Genomic DNA, 24941 nt, shown 5'->3' with positions numbered 1-24941 from the left:
TTTCAAAACAATCAGATTTACCAACTTTACCATCACTTACTCTACGCCACTGAAAGCTCAAACTAAAAAAGAGAAAGGAAGTTGGAAACGTTCACAATGACGATGTTACCTTTCCATACATTCAAGAAGACCAGGAAACTGAACTCCAGTAGTGATGTCAAAGACATGAATGCAATACTGGTCTTTGAGAGATTACTATTTATTTCCTCTAGAATCACTTCTTCGTGGTATTTTGGTTGGGTATTTCAATAGTTTTATAAAGCTCCAAAGATATATTTATTTATTTAATTTAATCACGACCTTTTTGGTACCCAAAGCTGAAACAGAGTAAGGTACGCAAAATGAAAACAAAACAAAAATGTTGTATTAAGATCTGCTTTATAATAAGTTATCTATAGAATCTTACTTGAGAATGTTAAAAGCTAAATATATGTTTTACAGTACTTCTAGCTGTAAATGCCAATATGAGCTGATAGCTTTTTTTTTTTCTTTTTAAATTTTTTTTGAGCTGCAAAGGTTAATGGAAGAGGCCAAAAGTCAAAGAAATTGTATGACATCCTTTAAGCAGTAGTTTGGCATTAACAAGATTTCTATACAATTTACCACATTCTTAAACCTTTTTACAAGGAAAAAGAAAAAAAAGCAATTTTGTTAAATTTCATTAGAATAAATATGTACATATAATACTGTCCATGCTTTCTAGAGCACACAGTATCTTATAAACAAACATTCCTCATTCTCTTTAAAATTAACCTACACATTTCATACCATATGTGTTTAGTATGGCTGGAAACTGATGCACATGCGTTTGTGCTTCTACACACAAAATATACAGCGTTGATCTAGAAAACTTCAAACGTACAGATTTCATGTGTTGTGTTAAGATGTAATATAAAAGAGCTTTAGGCTTTGTTTTTTAGTTCTTGTAAGCAGATTTCTCACCCACCCTTCCCCCCAAACCAAAATATAAAAGCATGCAGATCCATTTACCAGTACATTCTCCACTTACCAAATAAACTGGTGCATAATGGCTTAAAGATTATTTTTTCTGAGATGTTTTAATAAGGGCAGATTAACAGGTCATCTGAATTGTGCTCTTTTTATTCATCATTTGGGAACAAATACTTTGGGACATTCATTTTTCTGCAAGCAGTATCAGATGGCTGCAGGCAGGTTTTTCTTTTATTTATTTTTTAATATTTTTTTCCCCCTGGATTAAGTACTTCCTTCCTATATGCTTCCCATATGCTTCCCACATGAAGTACAGCAAATGCATGTATTTTCATTTTCCATTTGCATCACTATTCACTGAAAATGGAGAAAAGTCTAAATGTATTTATGTGGAAGAGGGTTTGTTTGGCTTGGATTTTTTTTCTTCTCATTTTTCCAGGAGTATTTTCACCCTCCAGCCTTTGCCTAATTTACATACATAAACATATGAACAAACGAGGGATTTTCTGAGCAGTGACTTGACTTTTTGCTCTCTTTTAGGCCAATATTTGCCCTTCCAGACATCAGTTTAGCCTAGACAGGGAAACCTCCAGCCCTCATCCCAGTGGGGATTCAGTGTTTAACCTGCTATGTTGTACTTGAGCAGCCAGGAGTGGTGGCCCAGCCAGGCCAACTATTTAATTTGTCCTCCACATGATAAAGTTATTAGTTGTTTTAACCAGAGCAAAGAGACATCTGGAGAATGAACTTTGCACAATAAACTGACTAGAAGCTACCATCAGTTTGTCCTCTCTTCACTCAGAAAACCGAAGCACAAAGTTGTGAGGAGCTGTGGGACACGTGAGACGGGGCAGTTTGCAGCAGGACCAACAGCTAGAATTTCGTGTCCCGTCTTAGCGCTGGGAGAGGCCCTTCTGGTGCGGCGCGTGCCAGAAGGGGATGTGGCTACTCATTCCCTCTCAGGTAGGTCTGGCTTGATTAACGACAGGGAAAACGCTATTTAAAAAAATAAAAAAAAAACAAGAGACTGAGGCAAAAAGCTCTAACAATGTGGTAAATGCTGCGGCCTGCAAGACGCGCGGCCCCCGCTGCCCTGCGGAGCACGAGGCCCTGGGAGGGCTCAGCCCTGCCGGGACTCCCCGAGCGGATTCCCCGGATCCGGCCCAGGCCGCAGCACTGCACTCGCGGTCGTGCCCTTGGCTTGCATGGTGGTTGTGGCCATGGAAAACGCTCGGCTTGCCGGCAACGCTAGCGCAGGCCGCGGGCTGGGAGGACGCGGCCCACAAACGCCACCACAGGAGCCGCCATTTTTGTGACGATCGCCTCCTCCTACAACTCTCAAGAGGCTGGTCTGTAAATTGGAGGGATACTGATAAACCTAGTGCATTTCCGAGTTCACTTTATCCTGAAATATGTACAGATTGTTTGTCGCTGCTATAGCAATGATGTTCTCGGTGGGGTGCCACGCCGTGTGCAAGATCTTCTTGGTAAAGTCCAAACTGTCGACGCTGATGTCGTCTTTCCTGCGCTTGCCCCCGACGCAGACCCGCCGCGGCTTGAGGATGGCGCGGGGCTTGCTGCTCTCGCGCGACGCCTCCAGCGTCACGTCCCGCTTGGTGTTCCGGTCAAACATGCGGAAGAAGTTGTTGTAGGCGCCCGTCATGATCACGCTGCGGACACGGGGAGACAGAAAGCAGGGACAAGGTTAAATGGCAGGTTGCGGGGACGCTCCCAGTGGGAGGGGATCAGCACCTGAGCTTCAGCCTGTGATAGGAGGTCGTCTGGCAGCCACTGGAAAGCAGGCGAAAAGCAGGATTTTCCCCAGTGCTCTTTCAAGTGAATAGCTCTTTTTCCTACCGTTCTCCCCTTGCCTGCCACAGTATTCAGTGAAATGTGTGGCTATCCCAGAACAGGCATCTCACAGCATTCAAAAAATAAAGAAAATCACAAGTCGGGACCCTGACAACATGACTCTGCAACAGAATAAATGCAACAAGTTGCTTTTAATACCCTCCAACACACCGTTATTGCCTCACAAGCATCAGGATTTAAGGGTTTCCTTGTTTTTGCTTTTATCTTCCTTCTCCAGAGCCCTCCCCTGGTCAGGCTCTGGTGGCAAGTGCTCTGTGCCCAGGACAGCACAGAGGCACCAGCCCGGCTTCCCTTACCACCCCTCTGTGAAGCCTCCATTCGTCAGCTACCGTGCCATGAGGTAGCAGCCTTCAGCAGCAGCCTTTAAAAAACAAAGAAAAAGGTGAAAAAAAGTAAAATGCCACTGTAAGAGCTTGGTAAAATGTATCTCAGAAGCAGCAGAGGACCTATTGATCAAGATTAGCGCCCATTGCAGGATCTGTAAATCCAACATCCCGCTCCTGCCAAGCCGTGTCCCGTCATTAGGACTCGGGCAGTAAATGGTCATTCACAACACGAGGGAGGGCAGGGAATTTCACATCTCCACTAATCCGCACAGTCTGTGCTCCTAGCAGTGCAGCTCAGGGCTGAGCTGTGCCTTGCAGGCAGGATTGCTCCCCAGTACAAGAGGGATGTGGAGCTGCTGGAGAGAGGCCAGCGCAGGGCTACCAGGATGATCAGGCGCCTGGAACATCTGCCCTTGAGCAAAGGCTGAGAGAGCTGGGCCTGTTCAGCCTGGAGAAGAGAAGGCTGAGGGGGGACCTGATCAGTGTCTATAAATACCTTAATGGAGGCAGTGAGGAGGAGGGGGTGGCCTCTTTTCAGTGGTGGCCACTGATAGGACTAGAGGAAATGGCCACAAGCTGAGGCACCAAAAGTTCCACAGCAACTTGAGAAAACACTTCTTGACAGTGAGGGTGACAGAGCCCTGGAACAGGCTGCCCAGAGAGGTTGTGGAGTCTCCGTCTTTGGAGATCTTTAAAACCCGCTTGGATGCAGCCCTGTGCCACGTGCTCTAGGTGACCCTGCGTGAGCAGGGGGGTTGGACTCGATGACCTCTGAGGTCCCTTCCAACCTTAAGCATTCTATGATTCTATGATTTGCAGCACGTCGTGGCCATGGGCTCCATGTATCACAGCTGCAGAGCAGCGCAGGGCTGGGACAGAAGTGAGTGTCTGTAAAGACTCTTTTTATGGGGATATCCTCCTCCTTTGCTTGCTCTGCTTTGCATTAAAGCTGCCTTCACAAGCCATTTGCTTTTTAATTTCTTGAACTCACATATTTTTCAAAGTCTTTTTTCTTTAGTTGGCTCTTCCGCAGAGTTTTTCATTTTGTTTTAACATATGTGGATGACTGCTTTTCATGCTGTCCCTGTTTTTCTGCAGTTTAATGGCTTCATAAAAATGGCATTATGTAAATGAGAAACTGCCCATTCTTGTCCAAGGTCACAAGCACAGATGGATTATAGCCTTACCTGGTGCTTAAAATAATAAGGGAGAACTAAATGTAAGCCTGCTATTTATTCCTATTCAGGAAAATATAATGCAGAGCAATGCATGCCTGAAGTGAGGTCTTTTTTTATTCTCTTGTTACATACATAATAGAATAAAGATTGCAGCTAAATATAGAAAGTGTCTGCTCAGTGTTTCTGTATGGTTTCCCCTGCACAGCGCTGTTACAAGTGCTTGCCCAGCACCCCTGCAGTCAAGGCTGGCTCAAGAAGCAAAAGGAAAAGGTAGTACCTCCCAACCTTGTGATTTTGTATTTTTGTCTCTGCTTTCTATGTCTCTTTGTCTCTACTTCAACAAGCTTTTGTTGTTGTTGTTGTTTTTCTTCCCTTCCTCCCCACCTCCTCCTCCCTTCCTCTTTCTACTTCCATCTAGGCTACTCCGTGAATTTCCAAAACCTTCTCCCTGCTTCTACCTCCTGCTCCTGCTAGCCAAGTGTTGGCCCTAGCTGTGCTCTCTTGTACTTCACTGTCTTCTCCATTCTTCTCCTTTTCTTCTCTCGCTCTTACCCTTCATTTTTATTGAGGTCTTACTGCTCTCCTTCTTGGCCATCCCCCTCGTCACCGCTCCTGCCCCTCTCACAGACAACCAGCTCAGCCCTCGGGGACTGCAGGCTTCCCTCCTTGCCCTTCCCTCTGGGCTGAAGGACTGATCAACGTTGCTCAACAAGTGACCACATAGGCAGGGGTCCTCCCGCGTCACGAATAGATGACAGATTCCTGTGCTTGTGGAACTGGCTGGGATTTGGTCATGTAGATGTCACGAGACACACAAGGCTTGGCCGGTCACATAAAGCCACCAGCTTTACCCAGGGTGCAGGGAGGGAAATGCACTGCAGGTTGTTTACTTTGCAGGAACTTAGATTCTTAGATGTCTATCAGCAAGCAGGATGCCTTGTTAGCAGACACTGTACGGCCGTCCTTGGAGTGGGCCCCTACAAGGTTGGTTCTGAATCAGTAGAACATTTAACTCCTCCTTCTGTCCAGGACCTGCATTCAGGGCCCTCTGCCCTATGCCTTGCGTGTTGGTAGCCACGAGTATTTCAGGTAAGCTAATTTTTTATATCAATTTCCAAGCTGTAAAATTCTCTGATGCAAAGGATTTGAAAGAGTGCTTCCTATTTACATTGTAGGAATAACACTCAAAAGAAAGAGTACACTTGTTTACCCATGAATAACAGTTTCATATTGCATAATATCATTAATGTTTAATTTAAGGCCAAAGTTTTAAATCTGTACAGACTGGGTAAGGAGATGGTTACACATCTCCTGGGGTCTATAAAAGCACCCTCACAGCTACTGATGCCTTCAGCATCTTTAAGCTTCTCATACCTTAAAGCATCTGGCTCTGAATACTTTGTTTTGGCCATGACTCACTGCACTAACATTTTATTTAGCAAAATCTGAGCAATGAAATGCTCAGCATGTTCCTCTCCTTTCTATAAAGTTCTACTTCTGTACAAACGTCAACAAATTTCCTGTTTTACCTACCTCAGGGCTGAAGTCTGACTAGGACTTTATTATTTTATCTGCACTTTTTAAATCTGTACTTTATCTGATATTTTCTTCCACCTGATAATTTCTTCCACCATAGAATCAAGATATTGAGATTTCATCAAGCCTATCAGTCAGTAAGAATCGCTATCACTCTTCTTCATTGCAATAATTATTCTGATTTCTTCACTGGAAGAGAATCTCTTAAGTCTGTTGTGCTCTTGCAGCCATCCTTGCACATGAGCAGTTCACAACAGAACTGCTCAAGTCAGGCGACAGGATCTGCCTTGAAGCTATGGGGCATCAACTGCAACCAATGCCTGCATACAAAGCAACCTGCACTTGCTCTGCCCTGGCTTCTAAAGCCAGTTCTGGACTAACTCTGGCCCAGAGTCTTTCTCCTAGCTGCACAGAACTCTTCCTACAGCTGCACATTTCTGTTGTCCTGAAAATCCAGCTCTTGCTGGAGTTTCTTTTTTCACCATTGCCCAAGATGAATGGTAGGACATGGGCTGGGAAGCTTCAAGAACCAGCACATTCTGGGCTTAAAGATGACAAAAACTGTTACACTGTTAGATCCATTAATGGAGTGGGCTGGTTATTCTGGCCATTTTTACTTTATTCTGTGCCATGTGAAGCTAGTGCCTCCCCGTGTCACAGGCTGGAGTGAGTCCTCGGGAGGGTCATGCTGGCACCTAAGCCACCAGATTTGGGGTTGTGGCCACCAGGTCCACGCGATGGATGGGAAAGCAGAGCAGGGCCAGCCCTGGTCGTCCCACCAAGGTGGTGCTGAGCTGGGATAACCAAACCACGTTGTCCCGCTCGCCGTGAGGGCGGATTGGGGAGGCCTGGCCAAGCACTCCTGTGGGACCCCTCTCAGCGGCCCATGGCCTGTCACCTACCACCACCACGGTGTTCGGAAACCTCTGGAAAAGGGTCTCCCTGCGCCCGTGTAGTCACGTGCTTTATAAAAAAACAGCAGTAATTAAGGTATTCGCTACCATGTAGTGTAATACTACATGGTATACTGTATACTATTTTTTCTAATTTTTTCTTTTACTGGCATCTCCTGTAATTCCCAGATCAACAGCTCCAAAAGTGTTAATTTCAGGATAAAGCTGAGATAAAAAAAAATGGCTGTGGCTGACAGCGGGAGGAAGGCAGTATCCTGCAGCTCGTTATGGAAAGATTACACTGTAGAGCAGAAGGAGACAATTAGATGAAATTAGATGAAATTAGTGTATATCTACATAGCTATGTAAGCACGATACATATATAATACAGATGGTGGCATTTTAGGGCAATATACTCAACTACAGATAAAAACGTGCTCATCTGTTTGAATCACTTGGAGACCTCTGCTTGACTTCCCCCACTGACCACTCTTTTTGCCCACGTACTGAGTGATTAATGTTTCCTTCAGCAAATGAGATCGGGTCTGTCTGATTGTATTAGTTCCTCTTCATTGGAGTAACTGAGCATCAATCACGTCCTAATCAGAGCTCATATACATTGATTTTTTTTTCCTTTTCTGTAAACAGCCCCACCATCAGATTCTGTCATGATCCTGGATTAACTCCTTAATAATGACAAAAATTGCAGAAAAAGATATTTCCACCTCAATAAAAACATGCTTTTAACCAAACAACCCTGTTACTTTAGCTCGTCACTGTAAAGTCTGCAAAGAATAAACACAAAAAGTTTAGAATGGTGATTATTACTATGATGTGTATCTATTAATACTATAAATACTATAGACCCTTTCAAGAGTACCACGGCTAATAGGCATTGCTTAACTTTTACAGTAGTCCTTTAAAACATATATATAGAGAGACATACACATATTTTTAATGTAAAGAACCATGATTAAGTGACGCTAATATACAAATGAATTGTTCTTTAAGAGATAGTGGTATCTCAGTTAATCATTATATGTGTACACATCTACAGCAAAACAACAAAATACTTGTACACAGTAGCAAGCAGCTCAGAAGAGTGAATAAGTATTTTCTCTCCCTAAAAGACGAACATCTGTGCTCATACGCTTAACTCGCAAAAAGAGACAATTAAAACTGTTATCTTCTGTCAAATGTTGCCAGCTACTCTACTCAAGAGTTCCTTAAAAGCGAGAGCAGCGGATTGTGTTTAGTGATGGAGTTGGTAATTGTGCAAGACGAGCAACCCTGCGACGCCGAGGCAGTACAATAAATTAAACCCTTACAACGATACGCGCCCACTTAATGATTACTCACTGCATTGATCTTCCTGGTCTGTCAAGTATTCACTGCAATATTGCACTCACTCACTCACTGTCGCCCTGATAGTGAGTAACACTGCTCTGATGCTATTCCGAGAGTGGAATAGCTATCCCTTCACCAATGAGGTTGGCAGCCCTTCTCTGGCATGGGAGGAAGACTCTGAGCCTGTGAACATGTGGCTGCCCATCCTCTACAGTGGGAATTCCCACTAAGGAGGAACAAAAATGGTTTGAAATGACCTCAATTACTGGACTCTCTCCAGTGGCTCTATGTCACTCTTGTGACCAGGAGCCCAGAACTGGACACAGCACCCCAGGTGCAGCCTCAACCTGGGCGCACAGAGGCACAGGACCCCACCTCGATCTGCTAGCAACACTCCTCCTGATGCAGGTCAGGAGACCATTGGTCTTCCTGGCCACAGGGGAACCCTGCTGGCTCCTGGTCAACTTGTGCCCCGGGATGCTGAGGTCCTCTTCCGCAGAGCTGCCTTCCAGCAAGTCAACCCGCAGCCCACACTGGTGCCTGGGCTTATTCCTCACTAGATGCTGGACCCTGCTCTTGCCCTGAACTTCAGGAGGGTCCTCTCTGCCCATCTCTGCAGCCTCTGAATGGCAGCACAGCCCTCGTGTACCAGCCATTCCTCCCAGGTTTGAGTCCTCTGCAGATTGGCCAGGAAGGCACTGCCCCCTTCATCCAGGTGTGGGTGAGTAGGTTGAACAAGGCTGCAGCCAGTCCTGACCCCTGGGGGACACTGCTCAGAGATCACAGAAGGATGTAAATTCTCTTGAATATCATTAAAAGAAATTGTTTTGATTCTTACCAAAGCAAGAAGCTCTCCACTGGGAGGGCAAGGCTTTACACTTGATCTGCATTTGTGATTACAACACTGGCAGAGACCCTGGTCTGCACCACCAAGTTTAGTCACTTGGCTTTTCCAGCAATGTCTCATATAACTTTTTTTTCACAAAATTTCTGAGCATCATCCTTCAAATAATTAGGCTTTTTACATCTCCACTATTTGGGTCTGGAAAGCTGCTCCCCAAAGCTATTCCAACAGCTACAACTGCCCCTCACTCCCAGCCAAGCTTTAATTTTGAGCTAAGTTGTCACTTGGTGTCCATATTTGCGCTTGTGCCATGATCACCAGCATTTAGCTTAGCTAGACCCATCTCCTGCCTACATGCACCTCCTCAAGCTGCTTATTAGAAGCCAATATAATTGTGACTTCTGCTTATTAGAAGCCAATATAATTGGGGCTTCTCTTCTGCTAGGCTGCTCAAAATAAACTTCTCTTTGGAGCATGTGTCCACTTGCCCGACTGGCTCCCTTGCCTTCAGTGCACCACTGTGCTTCATCTGCTTTGAAGAAGATAAACCTGAAATACATGCCTAGGGGTCTTTCCATAGGGCTGTATATGTCACCTAGCTGAATATGCCTCTTTGGCCCATTCACAGGTTGTATCTACCCCTCTAGATGCAGCACAGTGAGTAGCCCTGTCTGCACTGATGTGCTGTCAGCGCATGAATGGCCTTGTGGGTTGTTTCCAAGGACTAACACTGTCCTTAGAGAAAATAAATAAACAAATAAAAGCCACATCTTGCATTATACTCCTGAACTTCATCCCTTTATTATTATTATTATTATTATTATTATTATTATTCCTCTAGGTTGCTCAGTTCTTTCTGCACAATGTCTCTTTCTCTAAATTAAATTTCTCTTTGCTAATATAGCCTTAACAAATCTCATCCTCTCTTTCTCTAATTTGTTGTGTCAACATCCCTCATGAAAATATCCAGCAAGAACATGCCCAAAAACCACAGGGACCTGAGTGAATATAGAAAGGGACTGCTCTGAGAGGGGAGCTATCAGTAGAAAGTGCCATTTATGCCAGCAGGAATTCTGTCTAAGGGAAGAGCAGGCGGCATTTATTATAACCATATTTTTTTATCCAGAAGACAGTAGTATTAATTACATTAATTTGGCAAAGAGCATATTAGCTGCCACAGTACAGAAATGAGTTACACTGTTATAAGCCACCATCATCCTAGTCTGCTCTACAGCTATGAAGCTGGAGCCTAAGGAATTACAGGCCACGTGAGAGGTGTACTCATAAATATACACTTCTAGGGAAGCATTTAAACTAGATAAGAAATATGCACCATAAAAGGCAGCAGTGGCTTGTACAGAATCTGTGGGTCCCCCCTGTGGCTCCCTTTCCTTTTCCCTTTCTCTTCTTGAACTGGCTTTCTGAGGACACTAACAAGCGACCAGGGCATCAGAGAAGCTTCCCGAGGGTGCTGGTGGGGCCAAGCAAGCTAGTCCTTTTTTAAAATTTTTTGCAGCCTGCTTTCAGTTTTGGTGAAAATGAACAGAATTTGAAGTTTTTTTTCCCCTAAGGTTAACAAGGCACCAGCCAAGGAGTCAGAGACACAGCTACATCAACAGCAGAGCGCCTTTTGAAAGTCTGAGCACTGATACGTAGAGATGTAACTTGCTATTCAAAATAATCCCGGATAAAGACGAAACGGCCACAAAAGCACCAAAAGTTCCACAGGAACTTAGGGAAAAAATTAACAGAGAGGGTGACAGAGCCCTGGAACAGGCTGCCCAGGGAGGTTGTGGAGTCTCCTTCTCTGCAGATCTGCCAAACCCGCCTGAACACAGCCTTGTGCCACATGCTCTAAGTGACTCTATGTGTGCAGGGCGTTGGACTAGATGACCTCTGGGGGTCCCTTTCCACCTTTATGATTCTATGATAATGCTTGAAGCTCTGCAGCAAAACAGAAACAGCAATGGACATCGAGCGGGATTACCTGTCGGATCCATTCCACGCACATTCAAACTTGTCAAAGATGCAGTCGTTCTCATAGAGGGAACACAGCTTGCTCCTAAGGTAATCATGGACCTGTTGTAGAGAAAATACCACTGTTATTTTTGAAACAAAGTAAAGCTGCACAGCCAGTCCCTGACCCTGCATTCACTGTGCGTTCACCCTGCATTCTCCTGTGTTCACTTTTCCAAAACACTGCATGGACTGGCACCTTTGCAGAACCTTGGTGCATTCCAGGCACCTTTGACCACTGCCACGGGTGCCCTCTTTGGAAGTGTGACTCTCAGAGTGACTATGAGAATATGAGAAATTAAAGAGAAAAAAATAAATAATATTTTATGTTCATCTGCCACTATAGATCGAGGGAGAAAAAACATGTGCATGTCTGTAAATATTGTTCTTAGGACACACAAGTAACATCCCAATTCCAACCAAACTCATTCAGAGGTAATCACACAGGTAACCCTAGATAATCACCTTTTTGCAGCATGGTGCTATGTTAGGCCATTCCTTCATGGAATTAGTCATTCTGTGCTCCAGAATAACACGATACTAAGACTATATGGGGAGCCATTTCGCTGGGAATATTTAGGGTTGCCAATCGTGTCGATAAATGACAGTCCAGTAAGTGACATATATGCCTTGCCAAAGTGACCCCAGCAGTTCTCAGCTACTAACCCGTTCCCCTGCGCTTGCTGTGGGCAGATTCTGCCGTGGGATTCGTGAGGGCGGCCAGGGCAGGAGCCTCCCACATCCCGCCCCACATCCTGCTCCACATCCCGCTCCGCGCTGCCCAGCGCATGGTGCTCTGCCCTTTCTGCCCTGTTTTATTTTACACGAGGCTGTTGAATCACGGCCAGCAGCTAACGTGTTTCAGCAAGGCTCTAATAGCTGCAGGATGCAATCGCATTCCTTTGCCCACTACACTGAAAAGAAAGTGCATGAGGAATAATTTTTTTTTATGGCACTAAAACTGCACTCTGATAACGAAGCAGTGACTCTGCTCTCTCTTGAAGCCTTTGGGGAAATCTCCTGTCACGACCCCCTTCATGAATTTGAGTTAGACAACATCTATGGCTACCATGCACTGCATGAAATGAGAATTTTATTTTTTTTAGTTATGAGTTTTTCTTACTGGCTTTATGTTTCATATCTATGTTTTGGACATGGAGGGGACTGATGCTTTTACTATTACTCTTTGAATTGTAAAAGCTATAATGAATAGCTCTAAATAACCCAGAGCTTTATTTATTTATTTAACTATTTTGTGTAAACTAGTATATAGCTAATTTATATATAACACCCTGATTACATGGCTATGTAACTCTGAAAATCTTAGATTTATTTGTTGCTCCTGGTGCTTCTGCAGATACTTTTATAATTTTTTTTTTTAAAGCACAATTTAAAACACTTTGTCTTTCTTTAAAAGCAGCATTTTTTTGCACTTTCAAAAATCCTAAGGTTGTCTAGAGGAGTTGGGCTGTGTGAATCCTAAGCAGCCCTCCTGTGATACCTCCCTGCCAAGGCCTCTGACTGGCTTCTGGAGTCTCCTTTCATGAGCTGCTTGTCAGTGCTCTTTGCAAGGTACTGGGTAAGAAGGCAATCCACAGGTTAAGGCAAAGCAGCAAGAACACCTACATTTGTCTGGGGTTGCTATTTTTATAAGCTTCTGATTGCAATAATCAGTACTGAAAAATTATACACGTTTTCCACACCTCAGTGTGGAGAAATATAACTTTTTAATTGGCCCCACTGTTGGCTGTCAGACTGATTTAAAGGTAGGCAGCTTGACTGGAAGCTACATAGATGAGAAACAAAAGCAGATGTCAAAATCAAGACAAACACGTTGGCTTGACCAGCTATGTCTCTCCAGGGGAAAGTTGCTTACTCCACTAGCATAAGTATAAAATAATATATTACTCAAGTTCCTAAAATTTGAGATATGATTCTAGTATGTAAAATACAATCTCCCCCATTCTCTGATGATTTTACAGCATATCAAACTTCCTAACACATTTAGTACTGTGCATTTAATACTGTACTACTAATAGCACTGTCAGAACAGAATCAATTCTGTGTTTTTAAAGGCACACAGGCTCAGGTTTCCAAGGATTTATATTACACAGTAGCCACTGAAGGGTAATAGATGATGTGCTGGACAGCATCAAGGGCCTACTTTGTCTGCACAGTTACAGCTAATAAACACCTCCAGCCATATTGATGTCAAATTTTGATCGTTTTGACAAGTCAGGCTACCAAATTCTCAGTACGTGCTATTAAAAAAAAAAGAAAGACTCATAAACACAGTTACTGTGAATTACCTCACCTGCCCTTATGTAGACAGTGGGGACAGAAAACAGGGATTATTCCAACCCTTTTCCAGGACTGTCTCTATGTAAGCAGTATGAGCCAGATGAATGCTATTTTTCCTATTTTGCGTGTTCTTCTGTACGTAGCCAAACAGCTTTTCCTTATTACATTTTCATAACAAGCATTTTTTTTGCGTCACAGACATAATTTTCTTCTTCAAGTCAGACTCAAAAAGAATGAAAGCTCAAACCTCTCCTGCCAAACACAGCAGATGTCACGAGCACAAATTCAGCGCTGGCAGCAGCCAGTGGCATTTTGTCTGCATAATATCCCAGTGAATTCAGGGAACCAGATGCGTCCGTCTGGCATCCGCAGACTGCTGCGTCAGCGGTGATGTGAGGGCTTAGCAATAATCTCTTCTGTAAGTGGGCCCAAAGGAGAAATGTAGGGAGGGAGTTTTGAAATATGTTCCTAAATCACAATGGCAAAGCTCAGCAGTTATAAAGAGAGGACAAAATCCTTTCCTTTTTCTTTTTTTCTTAACATTCTAACATTTTAACACAGAACATTTTAACATAGTTCTGAACATACTGTCTTAGTGGATACTACCAGATGCCACTACAAGGGTGTTTCTTTGAACTGTCTTCTCAGACCAAGAACTTCAGAGAATTGCTTAATTTTTGAACAGTGAGATGATTATTGCTGCTGGTTAAGAAGGCCTACCTGGTACGTTTCTACGGGCTTGGTTTCCATGTTCAGATCCCAAACTTTGACAGTGAGGTAATCCCTCGTCAGCATGTATCTACCACTGTGACTGAATTTGACATCTGACACTGAAGAGATAATTTCTGAAAAAAACGATCTGTTACTGGGGTCTTCTGGTTCTTCGTAAACTGTGGAAAGAAAAAGAAGCGAGAAAGAAATTAGAGTTCTGTAAAAGCAAATCTTCAGGACACCCCTGCAGCTGGCCAGGCTCTCCCGCCCCATCTGAGGGCAGCTGGGACTCGCCAATCTGAATTTTGTGGAGGAACTGCAACCTGCAATTAACTTTTTGCCTAAAATCTAAGCAGAGGAGAGTGACTTACCAGCTGGAAACATGAACTATATAGTCCATGAGCAATTGCTGACACTTCTAGGAAGTAATCAGCTCACTATACGCGTTGATTAACTTTTCTGTGTATTAAACATCCTGACAAGGCAAAGGGTCACGAAATATGGCTTGGGGTTCCTCCATCCAGGGCTTTCTGGCTAGCAAACTGGTCATCACTGTTCAACTACATATGTATACCTGATGGTTCACATTTAATTGGAGGAATCACAGACGGGTTAAGCCCACAAATGTCTAGAATATTCTTTGGAAATTGGGTGGTTGTCATTTCCAAGTTTCAAAAGCAAGTGAAGAGAAACTATTTTTTGAGACACAGAAAGGTGCAGAAAGAAGAACAACTTCTTGATGTCAGTTAAAATGGAGTTTTTTGGGTAGTCCTCTGAAATATTTTTCTCTTAAGTCATTTATCTATGACTATGATTCAGATGTTGAAAACAAAGTTCAAATTTCCATCAGGTGAAATAATGTTCTGCTGAAAGGTAAGGGTAAGTAGGTGGGCGAAGCATGAAGGGTAATGCAAAAAAATTATGGGCAATTTTCCTTGGGGGTGAAATGCAGCCAGGCATGCACATGGGAATAAGCTCTATATTTGAACAAGTACAACACATCTAAATGGTAATGAACTGCTTCAAAAAGGCGGAAAAAACTTTTCTTTTCATGCAGACTGTAAACGAATAACTTTAAATAACTCCTTAAAAATTTGCCTAGACATTCTGCAAAGAAGATATTTTGTAATTATCCTGTCAGATTTTCAATGGAAGTCTGATGAGCACAAAGCAATTATCATTTCTCATACCTCTTCCCTTTAATCTGTCCAAACTATCTACTTGGCTGGCAGGAATTTCATCCTCCTTATTATGATGTGAAGTTGCTATTTGAACCAAGAAGGAGAAAGAAAAGGCACTACCCCTTCATTTAGAGCTGAGATAAATTTTCTCAGTTATTCCAAACACAGGGCACTGCAAATCTAATCAAACTCCCAAAGACTGGAAGAGCAGCAATATTACTACTGGATGCTCTGTGTTTTGTTAAGATGACCACTAATGAGATTAAACATTTCAGCCCGTATCTGCACTATTTAATGCTTCCCCGTGGTAAGCACTGGAGATTTCACATTAATTAAGCTGCTGAAAGAAAGGTACTGGCAGCAAATTTAGTAGCTGCATTTCTTTGCAAATAGCTCAGCACAAGCAAACCAGGAAAATTGCTATAGAAAAAGAGGAGCAATTCCCAGCTTAGCCACCAGCACCACATGCCTGAACAACTAGAAGAAGGCATTGGCCTGAGGAAATGAAGGTGAGATCTGCTACCTTAGGCTCTTAGCTATCTCTGGTGGCAGCATTAATGTAATGGCATGTGTACTCTGCAAAAAGGCCTAATCCTAATTCAGTTTGGCTAATGGAAGCTAGATACCTGGAGATAGAACAGTCCTGAAGGTGATATAACATTGATTTTTGTTCAGGCAAACAACAGAAATCCAAGCCTGGCCTTTTCCAGCTGACAGGAGAAGACAGAGGAATAGCTCATCCTTTTCCACACATTTTGAAGCCAGCTAACAAAATCAGATTTACCAACAAGCACTGAAAGCAGAATTTCTGCCCATTACAGTTTAGACTTACACCTTGAAGGCTGCTCTTAAGCCACAGGACAATCAGCACCAAAGACATGGGACACTCCAAATCTACCTTACTTTATATATATATATAAATACATATATATATATATAAATAGATCCCATTAGACTAGAATTTGAACACAGAATTTTGCTGAGATTCAATTATAAAGACCATTGTATTCCTCTATTAATTTCTTGATTAACTTCTTAATAAATATCTTTGGCAGTGAAAAGAGGCATTAACTTCCATTAACATTGTTTCTGAAAACCTTTTCAATGCTAATCAGATAAAAGATATAAAACTATCTGCCTAGCTGCAAGCTACAGAACACGCCAACCTCAAATGCTGTGGCGTATTTTTATGTGACACTGCTCAGACTTAAATATGGCTTTGAGAACAGGAACACAGAAATGCTGTGGGGTCACGGAGCAAAGTCAAGCGCTTCTCCAAGCACAGTCGGCTCTGCAGCGAAGCCCCCCAGGAAAACACCAGTCCTGAGACATGGATTAGCTGGGAAGTCTCGGTACGGAGAGATCACACATACACCACACAAAATACAAGGGAAATGGGATGGGAGTCCAAACCTTTCAGTGGTTTGGGAAGAGACCTCCTAGGAATCTCAGATACTACCTGCCTCTTTCATATCAGCAGCTGCCTTTCAATAGAAACCAGTATTTTTCTTAAGTAAATGATTGTGTCTGACTAGAGGGATATCAAGGTGCTAGGAATACTGCTCGGAGAATGACATATCACAGAGCACTGGGCACATTCCTCTGAAAGACATCACGTAGATTGTAACTAAGTGGTATTTTAGGAGTCACCCAACCAACAACAGCCGTCGCCAGCCTAACTAAAAAGCCATGATCCCACAAAAGGCTTCTTGTTCTTTGTTTTGCTGAACCCATTTCCAAGGTGCACATTTCTGAGGGAGTCACTGGGATCTCTAGACTGCAGCACTGCTGAAAACTATTATTTTGGTTGCTGGGCTGGGTTGTAACCATTCAAGGGAGTAAATTTTGGCATAGGAGAACTTAGAAAAGCTAAAAATATTTCATAGAGTGGGTCCAATATCATAATCTAACACAAGCAATCCTGTATTCCTCTCAAAATCATCTCAACAAGGAATATTCATGATATTTCAGCATGCATTACTTCAAAGGGTCTTGGCTATATATTTTCAACATTTACTCCCCTTTTTCTATTACTTTCTGTTACATTTGATTTGCTGAAATAAAAACACAAGCTCCTCAGAGCATTGCTGCAAAGCAGATGGTTCAAAACACAATCAGGAATAATGTTTTTCAAAGCAAAAAGGATGATCTATTTAAAGAGAAAGCAATGACAATATCTCAGATAATGTGGGGCAGGTGTTAGAACAGCTATGTATGCAATACAACATGAAGTTTATCTAAAGCTACTTTTTGTTTTTTACAGGAATTCGTAAGTGAATAATGCATTGATGAGATAACAGAAATGTCAACTACAATCAGTCATACAAATGTTTCATTGTTTTTCAAAGCAGAGCCCTAGAGTATAAGCTTTGACAAAAATTTGTTATCACATCCTGAGCTCTTGATGCTAACTGCAAGATTTTCTTTGAAATATCAGTGAACAAAACAAAGAGAGAAAAGGAGACAACAAGAAGGCGATGATAACACTACATGCTCCTAAGGCACTAAGACTTGGAATTTCTGTTTCTGCAGACCAAAAGCAAAGCTGTAGATAAAAACAACAATTTTGCTGTTACAGGGCCAACTAGATTTTAAAAGAAAACTCAAGATGACTCATGCTTACATGTACTTCAGAACATGTGCTTCTGTGAAAAGATGGAAAAAGCAAAAACCTCTAAGATGAAAGGAAGTCCACAAAGCTGTAAAGAAATTCCATTACTCACAGGATGAGCTTATAAAATGCCTAAAAAGTCATTCCTCAGAACTGAAAAACAAAATTTCTTCTGAGGCTACTTCCCTTCTGTTTGAGAAAACTTTTAAAACATTTTTCTAGGTGATGTTAACAGCTGATATCCTGCCCTGAAAGCATCTGTTTCTACAACGTTCAGCAACAGCTAGGTGAAAAAGTGAAATCGGGCATCTGCCTCCTCATTGCTGCCTCCTTCTGCCAGCAACAAAACACACTGTAGATACTGGACAGATAACAGTGACTTCATTTCAAGGGCTGCTGCTCAGAGTGAAGCTCTCAGAAAACGGGCCCCATAGGAATGACAGCTCCCTTTTCTTCTCCAAGGACAGCTGCAAGATGCCCAGCTCCTGCTGCAGGCTCACAGCTAGGAATGGCTGGAAGGGCGAGCAGGATCCCTGTGGAAAGAGTCGGCAGCAGAGGCCAGAGCCAAAGAAGGGCAAAAAAAGAATTTTTCTTGGTATTATCCAAGCCTGCGTATAGTTTGCAGCTGTGGTAGCTGCTCAGTAAATGACTTTTCACGTAGAACCTCTGGGTTATACCTGTATAAGCAGAATACAGGTATATGAATTGGACCCAGGGATACTGGCAGTGGTTCAGGTAATGTCTCACAAGGCTTGAAGTTGTGTAAGCACTGAAAACAGATGCAGTTCCAGACAAAACAATTCAGCTTCTAAATTAAGCCTCTCTTTCATTTCAGATCCCAAATGAAAATGACTGCAATATCTGATTAAAACATACCAAAAAATGGAACTTTCTAATGAACAGAATCATTGTAATGAACAGAAAGAAGTGAAAGGCCAGCAGAAATCCAGCTGATGGAGCCTACTTGGGTTTCCAAGAGGGATTTAATCAGAGCCCTCATAAAGGCTCACAGCATACACAACTACTGAATCACAGGAAAAGTTCTAGGCTGCAAAAGCAATTGTATAAAAGATGGAAATGAAGAACAGGAATTATTCATTTTCACACTGGAGAGCCTGTCAGTGAAATTTTGTAGAGCTCTGTGCCAGGGCTCAAACTGATCAAAATAATTACAGTTATGACTTGAAAAAGGAAGTACATAAGTGCTGAAAAAGCTTGCTGATAATACCAAATTAGTCATCATAAAAATGACTAAGAACAACTGTAGAAATTTGCTGTAGTATTGAATGGCTGGTTAATAAAATGGCAGAGGAATTTCAGGTAATCAAATAGAGAGAGAAACACAACAAAACAGAAAAAAAATATGCCTAGCTCTACAAGTCAACAGATTCTGAACCCATTTATACCGTTCAGGAAATACTGGATTTATCACAGATCTATCAAATGCCCAGTAGCGATCAAAAAGCAAATGTAGTGATGTAGTGCTTGGAATTACAAAAAAAAAAAAAAAAAAAAAAAAAAAGACAGCGAAAGACAAAGCATCATTTGCTGCCATATAGCTGCAAGAAGGGCTCACGTCTGGAGCTACATATAGCTCTGGCCTCCCCTCTAAATGGGCACTGATTTAATGAAAGCACAAAAATGAGGAGCAAGAATGATGAGAAGGAGGGAGGGAATGACATGCAGGTCCTGACTATCCAGACTGGGACTCCGCAGCCCACGCAGAGAGGCTCTAACTCCCAGTGTCGCGAATAGGAGCATGGATAGGGAGCGACAGTTCACTTTGTCCATGTCTCTTCCACTCAGCTAAAGGACCACCACGCGGTGCTAGGAAGGAGACAGGAGCAAATGGATCTTCCCATTGCACCTAATAAAGCGACCAAAGTCTTCTAACACAGTTTATAATGTTCTTGAAGATTTCATGCTAAATTATTTCATACTGATTAGCTCCCAAGTTCTAAGTGAATCAAGAATAATTGCAAGGGTGTCCCTGAAATTCACAGCCTCTTTAAGATTTTATTACTCTATTTTTTATTACTCTAATTATTCTGTTTATGATAATAATTTTTTACTATTACTATTTACTTTATCCTTCAGCATCCCAGAATGTTTTATTGCTTTATATTAAGTTGATCCACTCATAACATTCACCTTCCTCAGAAATTCCTTCAAATTGGGTTTGCTTTGTTAATATCAAAATCTCACGTTCCTGTACTACATTAATACAGATGTTTACATATGATATTTTTTGAATTTTCTTTTTTTTTTTTTGCATTTTAAATATGCAATCAACCCCACAATTATTTGATGACATGAAGTATAAATAATTAACCACAATTATTTAACAGTGGTTTACATTACTGCAGCCCAAGCACTTGGTAGTTGCTCATCCTGTCTTAAAGCAGAGAAGTTCCTCTTTTCATACTGCATTAAATGACCTCGGCGTGCCCCTGTTTGTGCCTTGTTCATTAGCCCCTCGGCCTGGGTAGTCACGGCCCGCAGGTCACTCCTTCCTGCCCTCTGATCCTTGTTCATTTATCCCTCATTCTCCTTTCACTCACAAGGGCTGTTTCTGAAGCTGCCCCACACTCTGAGCCTGAAATCCCACCTCCAACCGAGCACTCCCTTATCCAATAACCGCGTATTAAAACCAGGCTTCTCATGGATACCCCTGGAGAGGGAAGCTCCTAAAAGGGTAGCCTCAAATCCACATTGAAGACCCTGTTTCACCATCTGCAGTGAGCTGCAGACCCTGCGGGACGGTGCATTAGTGCTGAAAGGTAAAGCCCGATCAATAGCTACAGATCCGTGGGTGGCAGCTTCACTGCTGGGTTGCTTATGTTAATGCAGCTTGGCCAGGGAGTTGGTTAAGAAGGAGAAATGCTGCCAAAGACAACGAGGAGGGGAAAATATGGGAGGGCAAACTGGAAGATCAAGCCTCGTTAAGCCTCATTCACACGAAGGCTTATGTGCATGTTTAATGTCATGTATTGCGAGCAAGCCCATGGAAGTTAATGGGACATAAAACTATTCCATATGTAAAGCAAAATGCATGCATAAGTCTTTGCCATCTTGATGTCTAAGGGTAGCAATAGATGCGTTTTTTTGCTTGGTAAAACCGCATTCTGACAGAAAAATGTTGGTTTCAAGAGACAACGAAAAGCAATTTTTGCTGCTATTAAAAATAAAGCAAACAAGACAGGAATTTTAATAGGCTGAATAATTAAAGCAATCTCTCAGCAATTATTTGCTTTATCTGTGTGTGTTTGGGGGAAAGGGGTTAATGAAACACCTCTTCAATCATAAATCATTTACCATCGCTTCAGGCTTCTCTCTTTCCTCTTACTATTTGGTAGCTGTAAGTACTCAAAAAAGATTTTTCTTATTCTGATTTAATTTTAATATATTTTATACAATGGGAGGAAATACAGTATAGACACAACCCTGTATCTGTGGCAACACCTTCTACTTTTCATTACTGGTGTTTTAAATGTCTTTATTATACACTCATCTAAACTGAGCAGAAGAGAAGCTTTGGAGCTTCAGGCAATCTCCTGCCAAATTTCAATGGGATTCCTACACAAGGAAGGATCCTCCTCAGGATCTAGTGGAATTGAAATAACAGATCTTCAGTGACAGTCATGATTACAAAATTATGAGGATACAGGCAAATTTTCACTGATGATAGAAAATCAGTAATGAATATATCCCTTTGTAGGGCCCACTTAGAAAATAAATCCAGCATTAGGCTAAGGAGAACAAGCCTTTATTAAAGCTGGGATCAAGCCATTATGGAAGCTCAGATAAGTTTCACTGCTGTCACATGAAACCTTAAAGGTTTTGCTTGGAGTGGACATTGCTGTGACAGGGGCCTCTCGTGCACCAAAGTGGAAGGGCTCGCAGCTGACAACCTGACGTGGGACCAGAAGGAGAAATAAAAAGCGTATTTTAAATGTAAAGCTTAGATGAAAGAAAAACAAGTTGTCTCTCTTCTAGTTGTACAATTAGCATCACTCATTTGGAAAGGTCAATATTAATTAGCAAATCCAGCAGGGATGTTCTGTCACAGGCTTCTTGGGCATCTGGTATTCTCCGTTTCAAATGAAGGATAATCCATATTCAGTTAGAGGTCTCTCTTAAGCTGTCTCATCTCTGCAATTGCCACCCTCCATGAAAGGTTAGTAAAGATAATACATCTGAGATTTTAATTTTAACATGTTCTAGCAGCCTTTCTTTGATCTGTGTTTTGGCCACTTGCATGGTCCTAAATTCCTAAGTTTAAAACCAAGATGATCTCAAAAACAGTAGATAACCAACTCAATAGCTGCCAGACTATTAGATTAATGGCATTTATCCTAATGGAAGGGTTGGCATTTCCTTCATGTCTGATTTTCAAGGAAAAAAAAAAGAGTCTCTCAAGGGAAAATACGTGGCCACCAGGCCCTTCTGTTATAAATCAAACCTAAAATTGACTCTCCTTTGCTCTGACATCCAGTTTATACCTTTAAGATGCTCCTTATTCAACCTATGGCACTGGGGAAGGCATCAGCCAAGGTGTTTTGTCCCTTCTTGTCATCTACCTACACACATGTCCCTAGTCAAACGCTCTCCAGAGAGGCACGTGACAGGCTTTGGATTTGCCAGCTCATCTTCAACTGGCCACGACTTTTAGCACATTGGGAAGTGCATGGAGACAAAAAAACCTTCCAAATGGTATGTTTGAGACTCAGCTCGTCAAGGATCAAAGCTGTGAACTACCTGCACTGTGTGCAAGGGCTTGCACTTTAACTACCACCTTGGCACTCCTGGTGGAGCAAGAAGCTTGGACTGCAGCTTTTCCTTCTTCCTTTATTTTTTTAAGGCAACTCTGACCGTGGCTAAAGGATAATTAAAAATGTGTTTTTTTAAAATTATTCTACCAAAGCATATTAAGAAATGTACACTAAAAAGAATTTGCAAAGCAACGTGTCATTTAAGTAGATTACATCTTCTGAGGCAACATTTTCTGAAGTATGCAATGATTTTAAGATATTAATGCTGTTATACTGAATATCAATGAGAGTTATACTCTAGAGTCACTTAAAAATTCCATGTTGAAGAAATGTGCAGTCTCCAATTATCACTTAATAATTGTTAGTTTAATAATTCTCATGAATTACTGGAAACAAGCTTTTTATTTCTCTCACGTGTTCAAGCTCAATTTCTTTTAAGTGTCTGCTTTATCAGATAATTTCTTAAAACAGTCATATATACCTATCTAGTCTGTAAAAGGGAAGATAGATTTTAACTTTCTACACATTTATAAGGAGCATAATAAAAGCAACACAATATCAAATCAAATTAGTAATTATCAGTTAACTGAACACTTTATATACACTTACTTTCTGTAAGTATTTTTACACTTACTTTCTGTATTATATACACTTTATATACACTTTATATACACTTACTTTCTGTAGTGTATACACTTTTTATACACTTTATATACACTTACTTTCTGTAAGTATTCTTTTAGTTAGAATGATCCTACTGCATCAGTATTTTTTTGTTTGTCTTCTTCATTATTTGCATCCTTTCCATGGGAATTTCAAATAGTTTGGGGATTGACGGGGGGGGACAGGGAGCTCTAATTTCCTGGACGCTCCCAGCTAACTGCTCTAACAAGGATGCTGCTTTTGCTGTTACTACCTTGGCTTCACTGCTGCCACAGCCTGCCAGTGTTCTGCCTTCTTGCTGCATCACATTGCTACGTATGTTGAGCAACAGCACCAGACTGCGGGTGTTTTGCCACATGGGGCAATTCTTAAATGCTTTTAAATTAAAGCTCCCATATTATTTAAATCAACTCCTTGTTTCTTCCTGCTTGAGTCTGACATCCCAATCCATTCTAATTCTTTGCCCATATCCCTGGGGATTGCTGGGAACATCAGCTCTTTTATTCCCACCCCTCCCTATTCCAAATAAGCAGGGACATTCATCTCTTTTTTCTCCTCTTCTCCAAAATACTTTCATGGGTTCTCTTCCTCTCCTTGCAAAGTCTAGTAACAACATAGGACAGTATTATATATGTATCTGCTCCACTGTTACAGATTAGACTTTCCTGTATATCCATTTGTAATGGCCACATGCGTTTGGTTTCTGATTGCTTGCCCTGCTTTTGATGATCTATTACAGAGATGTTATAAAGAACTGGTTTCCACTGGGAAAACAATGCATTTTATCCCACCTTATCAGTATCTTATGATGATTTAAAACTCATCTACTGAGCCGATACTGATACCTGATACCTTATGGATGGGTTTGGTGGCCTCTGCCCATTTTTCTATGGGACAGAGGTCCCTATTACAACTCATCCCACAAATTGGCAGCTGGCTAATAAATCTCAGCATAGGCACCAGGGGTGAACAGATAGGAACATTATTAACATCCAGTGCCAGTGGCTTACACTACAACTAATATATACTATACTATATGTAATATACTATACTATAAGTAATTTATTTATACAGTATAATGCTGTATATTATACTGTATATGGCACTATTTAAATGAAAATGAAAGGGTCTTTCCCACAAAAACTGCAACTGACTTTTAGCCCCATGCAAGGATTTGGGTAGCAGACTGAAAAAGGAGTAAAACAAAAAATTCACAAAGTATGCTCAGCATCCAGGTGTTTGCACAAGTTATTTGTTGGACCTTATCTACTCCTAAAACTGTCCAAATCTCTTAGTGTCAGAACAGCACCTGAAATACAGATCACAGGGATATTAGACTGAATAAAGGAAGTAGGATTTTGTAGCACAAAGTGAGACTTCACAGTAATACCAGTTGTAGGTGTTTTAGCTAAGAAGTAGAGGCAGCTACGATGAAGGGCATGGAGATGGGTTGAGTTAGGGGAGCAGGGTCCTGATCATGCTTGTGCACTGTGTACAGAGCAAGTGCAGAAAGAAATCAGTTTATAGGGAAGCTACTAGACAGATGATCCTGCAAATATTTGATTTCCCTGATTGTTTGTTTTTGAAAGCATCTCCATTTAGGTTGCTACAGGCTTTACATAATTAGTTTTGCATGCCTCTGAGAGTTATAGTCAAATCACTCCAATCAGCAGTATTTCTTGTAACACATTGGAAGGTCTGTCATTGCCTTATCAATTTGGTATTGCACATGCTCTACA

At 41.8% G+C, this 24941-nt stretch overlaps 1 protein-coding gene across 1 annotated transcript in view; it reads right to left on the bottom strand.

Moving 5' to 3' along the window:
• PPP2R2C (protein phosphatase 2 regulatory subunit Bgamma) overlaps window positions 1–24941 on the bottom strand; it is a 55767-nt gene continuing 30826 nt past the window's right edge. The window contains exons 6-8 of the mRNA XM_026034063.1: window positions 13985–14154; window positions 10935–11026; window positions 1–2621 (exon numbers count right to left, since the gene is read on the bottom strand). Of these exons, the coding sequence (XP_025889848.1) occupies window positions 2330–2621; window positions 10935–11026; window positions 13985–14154 (554 nt within the window). The 3' untranslated portion in view covers window positions 1–2329. The remainder of the gene's footprint in view (window positions 2622–10934; window positions 11027–13984; window positions 14155–24941) is intronic.

This window comes from Nothoprocta perdicaria, unplaced genomic scaffold (assembly GCF_003342845.1).
Source record: "Nothoprocta perdicaria isolate Ctin4 unplaced genomic scaffold, notPer1 scaffold_14, whole genome shotgun sequence".
NCBI lineage: Eukaryota > Metazoa > Chordata > Aves > Tinamiformes > Tinamidae > Nothoprocta > Nothoprocta perdicaria.
This window is presented reverse-complemented; position numbering and strand designations above follow the sequence as displayed.